This window comes from Wolffia australiana, chromosome 5 (genome assembly GCF_029677425.1).
Source record: "Wolffia australiana isolate 7733 chromosome 5, ASM2967742v1".
In the NCBI taxonomy this organism is placed as follows: domain Eukaryota; kingdom Viridiplantae; phylum Streptophyta; class Magnoliopsida; order Alismatales; family Araceae; genus Wolffia; species Wolffia australiana.
This window is the reverse complement of record NC_135839.1, coordinates 2,314,087-2,328,997: the sequence shown is the minus strand read 5'-3', so window position 1 is coordinate 2,328,997 and position 14,911 is coordinate 2,314,087. Positions and strand designations below refer to the sequence as shown.

The window sequence follows — 14,911 nt, the reverse complement described above, 5'->3', positions numbered from 1 at the left end:
CCATTCTAAAAACCTCCTTCTGTTTTACTTGAGATAATTTTGATTATCTTATGTAGATTGATTATCTTAAATGTGGATGAGGAAGAATCCGCATCGCGCCTTCTGAGTTTACGTAGACTATAAAAAGAATAAAACCAAATCAAAGTGCTAATTGTACTGCTTTTGTATGATGTCCTTCCAATGTGGATTCACGTAGAACATCGCGTACCATACGAACATGGTATATAGGATAAATATTAGACCCAAACTGAGAAGTGTTGCACCCCCTTGAAATGGGTGTATGTACATCACACCTCCTATGGTGGTTGCAAAAGCTCCGAGTGAACTCGAAATAGGCCATGGACTTGGATCTACCAAATGATAAGAATGCCTATGAGATTCACTCATAAACCTTTTATCCCCGGTTGTATCTAAACCTCCCCTTCACCCCACCCCCTCAAGTGGTAAAGAAGGGGGTTGGTTTCATTTTATTTCTATCTGACAAGACAAACAAATAGGAAGGGATGGTTCTTAAGTGATACTCAGAAAAATAAAGATTGAAGAGAATCATAGGTTTGATCGACAAACTACGTGGGAAAAGAAAAAGACCTTATGAATTTCTCTAGGTAATCCACCTTGATGAAAGGAAAGTGACGGACCTACAACAATTACAGAACGGCCCGAATAATCCACTCGTTTACCGAGCAAGGTCTCGCGGAATCTTCCCTCTTTGCCTTGAAATACATCTGAAAATTATTTGTATACTTTATTATGCCCATCCCTCATTGGTTGTCCGCGTATACCATTATCCAGAAGTGTATCTACAGCTTCTTGTACCAATTTCCCCTGACACATTACTTATTCTGTATGGTTTTATCCTTTTTGTAGTCTACGTAAACTCAGAAGGCGCGATGTGGATTCTCCCTTAAGTCCTTCCAATGTGGATTATTTTAAAATTTTATGTTTCATAAAATGGATTAGCAACAAGAAGAAAGAAAAGGATTGAAGAAAAAAAAGGATAGATGTGCGCTGGTTCATACCAAGCAAGTCTTTTGCCAATCATTTACTAAAAAATCGGCAAATATACCTCATAAAGACAAAATTTTCCATTTACAGTCATACTTAATGCACACACACTATACTCAACCATGACAATAGTTGAGAATACACTCAAGAAAATCTCACTCAGCTTAAGAATGTTCTTCCTCTATTGACCCTTAAATAGTAACATACTACTGAGTGGAAAAACTATATAATATTTCCACCTAAATATAGTTGCACCAAGTGCACCTCTTCCTCCTATCGTTACCTCAAGCGAAGCGAGTCAACGAGGCACAAAGCCCGTCCCACTAACTTTTGCATGTCTTTGCAATGCGAACTCGAAGACGTCAGCCACTAGCGGCCGGGGTGGTGGCTCTGCTGACCCACGCGTCCATGATCGAGCTCGGCGTCAGTGGTGGGCCCGGCCCCTTGAGCAACACCATCTCCTCCGTCTTCCTGGGACCCACCGCCGAGTCCTCCGAAACTCTCCTGTTGTCTTGAGCAGAAAAGAGAACCTCCAGAGCATCCTCCATGGTGGGCCTCATCTCCTTCTCGTCCTGCAAGCACCGGAAGGCCAGCTCGGCCACCGCCTCTATCGACCTCCTCACGTTCGGGTCGTGCTCGAACCCGAGCCGAGGGTCGACGAGCTCGTCTAGCCGGCCATTCTGTATCCTCTCCACTGCCATGCTGGACAGGTTCACCTCTGCGCGCCGACGGCCCAGGTCGACCGCCGGCAGAGACGAGATCAACTCCACCAGCACTACGCCAAAGCTGTAGACGTCGCTCTTGTCGGTGAGCTGGTAGAAGCGGTGGTACTCCGGGTCGACATATCCGGGGGTGCCCTGGGGAGCCGTTGAGACGTGGGTGGCGGCGATCGGGTAGAGCCGGGATAGCCCGAAGTCGGCGACCTTGACGTGGAAATCGACGTCGAGGAGGATGTTGTTGGTCTTGATGTCGCGATGGATGATCGGCGGCTCGGCGGCGTGAAGGTAGGCAATGGCGGAGGCCGTCTCGGTAGCGATGGTGAGACGAAGCGGCCACGTCAGCACCTGCTGAGACGCCAAGTCACCGTGGAGGTGGTCCGCCACGGTGCCGTTGGGCACGTACTCGTACACCAGGAGGAGCTCGCGGCTGTGACGGGAGGTGCAGCCGTAGAGGTTGACTAGGTTCGGGTGACGAAGCCGGTTCAGGATTACCACTTCGTTCATGAACTGCTCCACCCGTTTGAAGTTGTTCTCGAAGAGACGCTTCACCGCCACCATGCGTCCGTCTTTCAGCTTTCCTGCGGCATTCGACAAAGATAAAAAATCATGTGAAAATTTGTAGATACAAAGATAAATCGCGAGCATGACATGGTTATAGGATCGGATGAACATGCAAATATTAGATGTCCGTATGAGCGATGGGTTTGAGAACATGGCACGATAAATATATGACAAATTGTTGCAACAACTCCACCGAATCATATACAATTTCCAGGTTTCCATGAAAAAGTATGCCCACAGTATCATACATGCACGATTTGCCAGTCTCGTTTTTAAAGTGCAAGTCTAATCAAGTGTCTATAAACCCATGACAAATCATCTTTATAGATTCAGCTGCATGCACATTTGATTTAAAAGGACCATCAATTCAAAACAACCAGTGATTGGATCCAACCAAGCCAAATTGTATGATCTTAAAATATATACGTAAATTAATGAATAAGAAATAGAAGATATTTTCTTTTTTTTAAAAAAGAACGAATACAAGAGATGACATCACGAATTTCAAAGAAGTTAAATCTGAACTGATCCTGATTCGCATCAATCATAAACTGCAAAGGTTTGAAATGCTTGCCTTTGTAGACGATCCCAAAGCCGCCCTCGCCGAGCTCATTCGAAGAGCTGAAGCCACTGGTGGCATTTTGGAGTTCTTCGTATCTGAAGAACGGTGTGCCACTGATAAGATCACTATCGCCCTCGAGATCCTTTCGTGATGATGTGTCGGACGAGGGCGCCCATGAAAGTAGCTTGGAAGAGTTATTCAACGCTTTTGACTTTTTTCTTCTGAACAAGAGACAGAACAAGCAAGCCAGTAGCACGCCCCCAGACCCTGCAGCAACGCCTATACAAGAAAATTGATGATGATCAAGATGAGGAACATTATGATTATCCTGATGAAGAAGATGATGATGCTATGTGATATGATCCCCCCACCTAGTGGAGGGTTAATTACCAACTGACTAGCTCTTAGCTGTGAATATACGAGCTGTTTAAGGGAATTTTAAGGCAAGTATTTAATAATACTGACCTTAGTTATAGCCACCCCACATGACTTTAATTGGTAATGAAGATGGTGAGGATGAATATGATGGTGTGAAAAGAAAAAGAAAATCGATGATAATGAGACAAAAATTAAAGAGATGATGATGGCAAAGAAAAATAATGAAGACAAGTCTAAAAAGCCCACAGAAAAATTGGTACCTATCAAAATCTTCATTTTTGAATTCCGTCCTGCCAATAACATGATACACCAGTCAGTCCACGTCTTTCACAGCATCCACAAAGATTCAAACTTCGGGTAAAAGATTTAAACTTCATGCATCCGAAGGGGAGATAGAGAACAACAGCCCCATCCCATGCTACCCACTTAACATTAATCTGAATCTAACTTCGTTTACGTCATGAATAAAGCTCGGAGATTGAAGAACATTTTGACCTGAACACCAACCCTTCTGAGGAAGCATTATTAACTTACGCCATTAGGCTTATCCCCATGAGGAATTGTAATTTGTCAACATCCACGAGGGTCGATGGCGTTGACGTCATCAACCCTCTCAAACTCAATGTCATCATCATCATCATCATCAGCAGCCGGCATTGTTGACGATGACGATGCCATTGACGGAATTTCACTCGAAATATGGATGGTTGATGGTGTCGACGACGTTGACGCCATTGACATTGACAACATCAAGGGCCAAACCATAAAACTCCCCAACTTAGCAGGAAAGCCAAGAATGAAACTAGGCTCAAGATCCTAAATCAAACCCTTCTCATGTTTCTCCTTAACTGTTCAAGACCCTAAATAAAAACCCCAAATAAATAAATAAATACAGACGAACTTTTGCAGACATCTATAGCAAGCCCACTGTCGCAGAGGCACCCAAACCGGCTGTTTTGTTCATTATACCGGCAGAGCCCTCCACTCCTCAAGCACCCCTCACAGCTTACAGCTCGCCACCGAAGAGAAAACCCAACATCAGATCCCAATCGAAAGGCGTCGGGGAGGCTGACGTTCCAATCGCACGGCTGAGATTCTCCCAGGGGGTGCCACCCAAAAAAGGAAACCCCCTGAGGACACGGGATTCTTTTATAGTCGTTGAGAACGGCGTTGGGGGAGCAATTGAAGTAGAAGAAGGAGGTGCTGGGCCCGGGGAGGAGAGAGAAGGGGGTGCCTTCAAGGGAGAAATTCTGGCGAGGGGGGAGGCAGGAGAAGCGTGGAGAGACGATCATAGTCTGGTTAGGGTAGGAGATGTTCTTCACTATGTAGTCCCTGCCGAAGATGCGAAGGATGGAGGTGGAGTTGGAGCAGGAGAGTTTGAATGAAGGGAATCCGCAGGTGGAAGGATGTATGCCGTCGTCGATCCAGAAGGGGAAGCTCGCGTTTGGCCCGGTTCCACAGCTCGCTGGCAAGCATTGATCTGGCGGAGTCGCCATGGCGACGAGGAGGGAAGAACAAGAGAAGAAGATCAGGAGGAGATTCGCCGGAGGGATCATCATCTGTGATGGATGATGAGGAAGTTTGTTGGCCTAATTTGTAAGAATTTATGGTTCGACGGAGAGATCGAGGGAAGAAAATGCGAAGATCGGTGGGAAATTCGATGGAGGGATCATCATCATTTGTGATAGATGATGAGGAAGAAGCTGAGTTTAGTTGCCCTAATTTATGAGGATATATGGTTCGAGGGTGCAGTGGAGGGAAGAATATGAGAAGATCAGGAGGGAATTCTTTTTTTTTTCTTGAAGAAAAAGAGGGTAAGAACACCTGAAATCGGTGATCATCATCTGAGCTGGATGATGTGGAAGAAAAGTGAAAAAGGAAGAAGTAATAAACTTGGTTGCCCTTACTTATGCGAATTTATGGTTATGACGGCGCGATCGAGGGATGAAAATGCGAAGATCAGGAGGAAATTCTACGGTTGAATAGTTGGATGATAAGAACCCTAGAAAATGGGAGAGAAAAAGGGGGAAAAGGAAGAAGACGATTCTAGTTGCCCTAATTTATGAGATCGATTATTCAGCAGCGAGGAAGAGAAGACGAATTTGATGGAAGAATCATGATCTTTACTGAATGACGAGGACTAACCCAAGAAAATTGTAGAGAAGTGAGACTTTGGTTGCCCTAATTGAGGAAGAGATTTGACGGAGGAATCGTTAAACGTGACGGGTGATGAGAAAGAACCCTAGAAAATAGAAAAAAAAGGAAGAATAGGAACCTGGTTGCCCTGATTTATGAGGCCGATTCTCCAGCTGCGAGGAGATTCGACGGAAGAAGAAGCGATAAAACCCTAGAAAAGGTCAGAAGATTACCCTCCTTGCTGAAATTAATTAGATCTTTAGGGAACAGAAGTCAAAGATCTACAGTAGATTTGACGGAGAAATCGTCTCCTCCGCTGGATGATCAGGAAGAACCCTAGAAATTGGGAGAAACGGGAAAGAAACAGGACTAGAAGAAATTGGTTGCCCTAATTTATGTGGCGGGTGGTGGTCGATATTGAATGGACGGCGACAAGTTTGACCCACTTGGAATATGCGAATTTGTTTCGAAGGCGATGTTTTTGAATTGATGCGGAAGTTGAAGAGAAAAATTCGGCCCCCGGTAGGTCCGCGGAGAACAGGAAAGGAACAAGACAAGGAGACGGAGATCTTCTTTTCCTAATTAATCTCGCGACGCGGTTTTCCCGATCGATCGAAGTTTTTACCATGATCGATCGCCGCGAAACTTACAGAAAATCTTGAAAATCTTGAATTGTTGATTTTGAGAGAAACTTCCGAGGAAGATTTCGAAATGAAGATTTTGCCATCGGGTTTGATCTTAGGAGAAAATTCTCACGACGCGATCGATCGCCGCAAAACCTGCAGAGATCTTCCGAGGAAGATTTCAAATTTAAGATCTTGGGAGAAAGAACTGGCCACGGCGATCGAGGTTTTCGCCACGATCGATCGGCGCAAATCCTACAGTGATCTTCCGAAAAGCAATTGTTGAACAATAGTTGATTTGCATTCTCTATCGATATTTTCTGCTATGAACAGCAAAATAACTATCGTTAGATCTCAAAGAAAAAAAGAGATTTGCGCACTATTTCTCTACTTAGTTCATCCTGCTCGAGAAATTCAGAAATCAAACAGAAACAGAAGGCGAATCAAATCAAAGAGGAGATTCAAAAGCATACCAGTTGGGGCCAGGCACTGGAACCTGTATAATTCCGAATCCGTTCCTGCTCTCCCCACATACGCGCACGTTCCTCGCCTCTTCGTGCAATCCGAGCAATCATCCGAGAGATTGAATTTCACCTCGAATCCTTTCTTGAGCAAGCTACCAAACCTCTGATTCAGATCTGTCCCGTTCGCGGCTCGTTCCACCGGCGATATGACGTGATCTTTGCAGTATTCCCACCACGACCACGATTTCGTCGGATCCTGATCGAAAATCCCAGCGAAAGATCTGTTTTCGAGGCAGGAAATGCGAACAAGGCCGAGATCATTCTTGATGTTGTTCGTGCAGTCGAAGAAGAAGAAGATCCGGTTGTTGTTGCCGGGAATCAGGACTTCTCGATTTAGGGTTAGATTGTGCTTCGCTCTAGGGCACGGGCCGGAGAGCAGATCCTTGTCCTTGAACGTCATGAATCCTCGGTCGTAGTTGACGTACGCGACTACGTAGGTGTCGTTCTTGCCGCGAAGAATGGCGGTGTTGTTGGCGTCGCAGTCGATCCCCAATTCCGGGTGGCCGCAGAAGCTGTCGCCGGATTCTCCGGGGGTGTTCTTCAGCCAGAGAGGGAATCGGATCGGGAGTGTGCCGCAGTACTGGTCGGGGCAGAGGAGCGCGGAGACGGATTGGATGAGGAGAAGTAGGAGAATTAGCCGGAGATCCGCCATTAATCCTCCGATTCTGCGTTCGATCGCCGCGCAAATCGAAGAAGATGATGATGGTGATAGGGAAGACGCTGGCGATCTGGAGAAGAACTAGATGATGAAGAGGAAGAAGGTGAGGATCATGATGAGAAGATGAGAAGATGGCGAAGAATCAGATCAGAAGATGACGAAGATGAAGAAGATCAGAAGATGACGAAGATGAAGAGGAAGATGACGAAAAAGAAGAAGATCAGAAGATGACGAAGATGAAGAAGATCAGAAGATGACGAAGATGAAGAGGAAGATGACGAAAAAGAAGAAGATCAGAAGATGACGAAGATGAAGAAGATCAGAAGATGACGAAGATGAAGGAGAAGATGACGAAAAAGAAGAAGATCAGAAGATGACGAAGAAGATGTCGAAGATGACGAAAAAGATGATCAGAAGATGACGAAGATGAAGAAAATCAGAAGATGACGAAAAGGAAGAAGATCAGAAGATCAGAAGATGACGAAGATGAGGAAAATCAGAAGATGACGAAAAGGAAGAAGATCAGAAGATGACGAATATGAAGATGACGAAAAGACGAAGAAGATGATGACGAAAAAGAAGAAGATCAGAAGATGACGACGATGAAGAAGAAGATTACGAAGATGAAGATGACGAAAAGAAGAAGAATATGATGACGAAAAGAAGATCAGAAAATGACGAAGAAGAAGATCAGAAGACGACGAAGAAGAATATGACGAAAAAAAGAAGAAGAAGATGACGAAAAAGATGATCAGAAGATGACGAAGAAGAATATGACGAAAAAAAGAAGAAGATGGTGACGAAAAAAAAAGAAGAAGATGACGAAGAACAAAGAAGAAAAAAATCAAAAGAAGAAGAAGATGAAGAAGAAAATCAAAAGAAGAAGAAGATGAAGAAGAAGAACATCAAAAGAATAAGAAGAAGAAGAAGAAGATCAAAATAAGAAGAAAATCAAAAGAAGAAGAAGCTCAAAAGAGGAAGAAGAAGAAGAAGATCAAAATAGGAAGAGAAGAAGAAGATAAAAATAAGATCAAAATAAGAAGAAGAGGAAGATCAAAATACGAAGAAGAAGAAGAAGAGGATCAGAAAATGACGATGACGAAAAAGAAGAAGAACATCAGAAAGAGAATAAATGATGAAGAAGAAGAAGATCAACAGTAAAAGATGAAGAAGAAGAAAAACTGAAGAAGATCAGATCAATAGTAGAAGAAGAAGATCAATTGTATAAGAAGATCGATAGTAGAAGAAGATCGGAAGAAGAGTACCTCGATCGAAGCTCTACGCGGTTTGGGAATGGCCGGAGATCTGACCGGAGAGGAATTTTCTAGGTAGATTGGAAAAGATGGTGGGCGGGAATAGAGGTAGACTTGGCGCGTGGAGACCACGGGCCAGCTGCCAACGACTGACGGCGTTCACTTTATTTGAATGAAAGCGCTCTTCGTGTTATATAAACAGTCCGGACTTGCGTTCACATGTGGATGATAGAGAGATGACAGAGACATGTATGGTGCGCATGGATGGATGGATAAATGAATGGACTGAGGGATAGAGAGATAGACTGATGGATGTGTATATATATGGTGAGAGAGATAGATGAATGGATGGATAGATGTATAGATGGATAGCTGCATAGATTTACAGAGAGATAGAGAGATTGATAGATAGCTACATAGATTTACAGAGAGATAGAGAGAGATAGCTAAATATATTTACAGAGAGATAGATATATAAATAGCTACATAGATCTATAGAGATAGATAGAGAGAGATAACTACATAGATTTACAGAGAGATATAGAGACAGAGAGATAGCTACATAGATTTACAGAGAGATAGATATATAAATAGCTACATAGATTTATAGAGAGATAGAGAGAGAAAGATAGCTACATAGATTTACAGAGAGATAGAGAGATTGATAGATAGCTACATAACTCTATAGAAAGATAGCTACATAGATTTACAGATAGATAGAGAGATTGATAGATAGCTGCATAGATTTATAGAGAGATAGAGAGAGCTAGATAGATTTACAGAGAGATATATAGATATATAAATAGCTACATAGATTTACAGAGAGATAGAGAGAGAGAGAGATAGCTGCATGGGTTTACAAAAGATAGAGAGAGATAGATAGCTACATAGATTTACAGAAGATAGATAGCTACATAGATTTACAGACAGATAGAGAGATAGATAGATAGCTATGTAGATTTACAGAGAGAGAGAGAAAGATAGATAGATAGACAGATACATAGATTTATGGACAGAGAGAGAGAGAGATAGCTGCGTAGATTTACAGAGAGAGATAGATATATAGATAGATAGCTACATAGATTTTCAGACAGATAGAGAGAGAGATATAGATGGATGGATTGATGGATAGATAGATGGATGGATAGATAGAGAGAGAGATAGATAGCTACATAGATGTTCAGAGAGATGGATAGGTAGATAGATGGATAGGTAGACAGATAGATGTATGGATGGATATATAGAGAGATAGATAGATAGATAGAGAAATAGATAGATAGATAGATACTTAGATATATCTATGCATAATATAGATACATGGAGAGATAAATGCATGGCAAATGTATATTTAAATAGAACGATAGATAGATAAATAGATTTATATAGATGGATAGAAATTTATGTCAAATATATTGATAGATAGATATATAGATAAAAATATATGTATGAATAGACGGATACATAGATATAATTATACATGCATAGACATGGGCGGATAGATGCGCAGGTCAATGAATAGTTAAATAAAAAGAAAACTGGGTATTTGATAAGAGAAGACTAATGCCGTTCACTGTCACAGAACAAATTTGTTAATCCTTTTTCCAACGCAGTATATTTACTTAAAACCGTATATAGAGACAGAAACATTTATTAATAGATGGATGGCTAGATATATTCAAAACTATAAATAGACGGATGGATACATAGAAGGATATTTAAATAAAAAGAAAAATACTTAGATGTAAGCAGAGAAATCCATATGTGGATTTAAATAGATAGAGAAAGAGAGGATTAAAGAATAACAGGTGCGTGCACATATGTCTGATATTAATATATCTTTACGTAGATTAATGAATATAAATATATTGATTGATAAGGATGCATGATGGAGAAAGGATTAAAAATTCAATATTGATAGAAAGATAAGTAGAGAGAATGATCGATTCATTGCCATCTGAATGTCAAATTGGGAAGTAGATGGATGAATTGACAGTTGATAGAAAGATGGATGTATAGAGATATATATAGAAGAGCTGGAAGGTTAGAGAGAGAGGTGCTACATGGGTAGATACAGAAATGCATAATAACAGAGTTGGTGAGAAATTATGACGATGGGAGATTCATCGATAGATAGGAGAAATATTAAATTGATGGGTATCTAGATTGCATCATAGAGATATATATATAAAATGGATGGAGATAAATGGAATTAAAGGGCTGGAGGGAAGAGAGAGGTATAGGCAAAGATGTAGAGTTAAGAGAGGAGCAGATACAAAGAGAGATGGATGGATATATCGACTTGTAGATAGAGAGATAGATGGACAGATAAACTAATACATATATAGAGACAGATGTTACATCGGTAGATACACATAAAAGTAATAACATAGTTGGTAAAAAGTTAACTAATCAACATATGGATGAACGGATACATGATAGATAAAGATATGGATAGCTGATAGATGATAAATAGATGATAGCAAGATGGATAGAATGGTGTTAAATAGAAATAAAGAGCTGGCGGGAGGGGAGAGAGAGAGAGAGAGCTAGAGTAGAAAGGTAGATAGATGGAGATAGAGAGATAGATAGACATGTAGAGAGAACGATATAGATGGAAATCTTCAATCACCTATCCAGTCTTATCCTCGTTCATAATTAATTATTATAAAGAAATGAGCATCTAGAAATAAATACATACATATAGAAATAAAGAGCTGGCGGGAAGAGGAAGAGAGAGAGAGAGAGAGAGAGAGAGAGAGAGAGAGAGAGAGAAAGAGAGAGAGAGAGTAGAAAGGTAGATAAATGGAGATCGATAGATAGCGGAAATATTAAATTGGTGGGCATCTAGATTACATCATAGAGAGATATATAAACTGGAATGATATAAATGGAATCAAAGGGCTGGAGGGAAGAGAGAGGTATAGGCAAACATCTGGAGTGGAGAGAGGAGCACATACAAAGAGAGATGGATGGATGTATCGATTTGTAGATAGAGAGATGGCTGGACAGATAATAAATACATACATATAAAAATAGAGAGAGAGAGAGAGAGAGAGAGAGAGAGAGAGAGAGAGAGAGATGTTACATTGGTAGATAAAGGAAAAAATAATAACATAGTTGGTGAGAAGTTAACCAATCAACATATGGATGAACAGATACACGATAGATGAAGATATGGATAGTTGATAGAGATGATAAATAGATGCTAGCAAGATGGATCGAATGATATTAAATAGAAATAAAAAGCCGGCGGGAGGAGAGAGAGAGAGAGAGCTAGAGTAGAAAGATAGATTTAAAGAGATGGATGGAGATAGAGAGATAGATAGACATGTAGAGAGAGAGATATAGATGGAGATCTTCAGTCACGTATCCAGTCTTATCCTCGTTCATAATATTAAATATTATAAATAAGTGAGCAAAAGGAGTTTGGAAAGCAAGCGCGTGTCATGTTTGAGAAGACTGTTCTTTGATAACATTTAAAGCGAGTCACAGTCATATTAATCAATATAAATTTTTGTGGGCGTTTCATCTGAGATTGGTTGCTATCATAATTATATTTTATTGCACGAAAGGGCATGTAAAAATCTTATCAGCGTGATGCAAACTGATAAAAAAATATAAAAACCTTGCAGAAGAAAGGTTCATGTGATTATGATGGAAACTTGTTGAGAAAGAAGTAAACTTGTTGAGAAAGAAGAAGAAGAAGAAGAAGAAGAAGAAGAAGAAGAATAAGGAAATTTCTGAGAAGCTGTCATCCTTTTTCTTTGTTTCTAATATACTTTCTCTAATTTCTGCATACTATTCTTTTGTTGCTAAGACAGAACTTCTAGGTATTCATCTCAGAGCTAGCTCTACATGGATAAAAGAATGAAATAATGGGAAAAATGGAGCATGAAAATGGGAAAGATTAAATAAATCAGTAAATAATTTATACGCATGAAATGACATGAATTTAGTGCTCACTAAGATCTTCCAAAACTTGGAGAGTCAACCTAGTACATTGATCTAAAACCCTGGTCAGCACAATCTGACCTTGGAGCACATATATTAAAGTATGATAATATGTCCATAGTATACTGAGGCAGGGTATAGCGAAGAAGGAAGTCATTTTAAGGCAAAATGGATTGGGTTAATTAGTTTCTTCATGGTTATGAACGTAATAGAACTTCTGACTCCAAATATGGGAAACTTGAGCTGACGTTGTTAACATATGAAACTTAAAAACTCCTGTATCAGTCTGTTTGTGACCTTAGACAGTTTTAAATTCACTTCAAAAGTGAGAATGGATAGTCAATAGTCTTATATATGGAATGGTCCAAATTTAGAGAATTGCATCACTGTTTTTATGGGTGAAGTCACTATTTTTATCATATTTGTCTCGTTTCCACTATTGCATGACTTATTAAAAATTGTCAGTTTTGTAAAAGATACTTATGGCCGTAGAGAGGAGGAAAGACTTGTTGCTTAAAATATTACAAATATGGAAGACCCATAATCAAACTTTTTGGCACAGTGCTGAGAAAAAATCATATGCAGTTGGTTTATCTATTGAATATCAGAAAATCATAGCGCATTTAATCTGTTTATTCCTGAGTCATTGGAAAACTAAAAATATATATTGGGATCCAATTTGAAACTATTTGAATTATAAAGTGATTAAGGTTATCCAGATTAAGATAAAGATGGACAGTGAGATTTAATTTGGATAACACTGATATTGATAAACAATCATAATATATTAATATTTATTTCATAATTTACATAAAAATAGTTTAAGAACGCCATTGAAACGAGAAGATGGCATCCAGGATGGGAAGAAAAATATAAGTGAGATTATTTTTGGGTGATGTGGAAATCAAACATAGCTGAGTTGGAACATTTTGGAAAGCATTTATGGAATTTCACTTGTATTTATAATGATAAAACATAGAGTTAGTTTTTCCTGTAGTGATTCAGATAAAAGAGGTTGAGTATAAAAAATATATATATATCATTTCTTTTAATTTTTTAGAATAGTATTTTTGAAAACTAAAATGAATTTGAAAATGAAATGAAGTAAATGTGCACGGGATCATATTTTGAGGTACACATTCAGGAATATGCATTCCCCTAACATCTTAATGGAATAAGAGAATGTAAAATAATTCAAACATTAATGACTCTTGATGGATTATGAGAAGGGAGCTGAAGATAATTTAAGGCTAGAGTTTCTTTCAAATTTTTTAAAAATTTATGTGCACTTGAAAATTTTATACCTAATTAGTTGATAATACAGTATTGATGAATTACGAGAAGGGAGTCAAAGATGCACAATTTGAGGCCAGATTTTATTTAAAAATGTTATTTTTGTGAACTTGATAATTTCTTATGCCCAGGTAGTGGATAATGCATATTTTATGAATCATTTATACCCTTATTTGGTATCCAAACTGGTTTATAATTTAGCTATCATATTACATCTACCTAAATTAAGGCAATACAGAATTATACCTGAACCCATAACTCATTGTACTCGAATCAGATGTTTGTTAATGGAGTCATACGGCATGCAAGCCAATCAAACAATCATGTCTCATTTGAATTCATTATTAGAAATCTTATTCATTATTATGCGCACATGATTTTTATAATCAAATCCGTATATATGTGCAATGCGGATTTAATTATGTTGAGATCATGGTACATTTTGGTACTTATATTTATAAATCCTAAATATTATTTTTGACTGAAAAAATATGTGGCCTTGAAGCCAACTTTCACATTCCATGTCTCATTTAATATTCATAATGCAGTACAATCCACGTGTGATGCTTATAATTGAAGTCCATCAAAACATGCAATGTCTAACTAAATCGTGATAAAGTCATAACATGGCGACCACTAGTCTTTAAACATGTGTTCTAAATATTCCCATTCAAAGGAGGCTTGAGAAGGACAACAAAATTTATGTATAGAATAATTGTCTAGTCTTACTCATACGATGTGTATAGCCAATCCTCTAGGCATTAGTGTGGAGACATAAATGATATATTATGTTTGCTCTTTGGTGAAAGTTTCGACTGAATTTGTATGTATTAATCCCTAAATGCACTACACCTATCATCAATCAGGTTGATACATGTCATGTTTGCTTAAATGGTCCCAGGACCTGAGACACAGATAAGCACACATAACATACTATTTTTACTAGTAATTCAATATAATTTATGAGCTTATTCTCATTAAAATGATTATAAATGTGTCTTATTAAAGCTTAAATTGAAATATTACATTTTATAACAAGTTTCTGAATTTTATAGATTTTTAATTAATTTCATGACATTAATTTCATAAATAAAATATTTTGTAAGTCTCAAAATATAAATTTTGACGTTAAATTCATAAACATAACAATTGTATAAAAAATATAATTTTGAGTTTATTTAAATATTTGAATGAGCATTAAATTTTCCACATCTCTCTAAAATTTATTACCACATTGACAATCCTCTA

The 14,911-nt window shown here is 39.0% G+C and overlaps 1 protein-coding gene across 3 annotated transcripts; it reads right to left on the bottom strand.

Annotated features, from left to right (window-relative positions):
- Nucleotides 1-1,016: 1,016 nt before the first annotated feature.
- LOC144703104 (Serine/Threonine kinase family catalytic domain protein) lies at nucleotides 1,017-8,588 on the bottom strand. 3 transcript variants are annotated; one of them, XM_078575198.1, is made up of 5 exons: nucleotides 8,432-8,588; nucleotides 6,458-7,247; nucleotides 3,486-3,515; nucleotides 2,860-3,126; nucleotides 1,017-2,302 (listed from the first exon to the last, which is right to left on the bottom strand). In XM_078575198.1, the coding sequence occupies exons 2-5, from the start codon at nucleotides 7,158-7,160 to the stop codon at nucleotides 1,368-1,370; spliced, it is 1,935 nt and encodes a 644-aa protein (XP_078431324.1). In that variant the 5' UTR covers nucleotides 7,161-7,247; nucleotides 8,432-8,588; the 3' UTR covers nucleotides 1,017-1,367. The 3 variants fall into 3 exon arrangements, with proteins under 3 accessions (XP_078431324.1, XP_078431325.1, XP_078431327.1); XM_078575199.1 differs by having other exon boundaries at nucleotides 6,458-7,236; nucleotides 8,432-8,577; XM_078575201.1 differs by lacking the exons at nucleotides 6,458-7,247; nucleotides 8,432-8,588 and adding an exon at nucleotides 4,127-5,494.
- Between the last annotated feature and the right edge of the window lie 6,323 nt (nucleotides 8,589-14,911).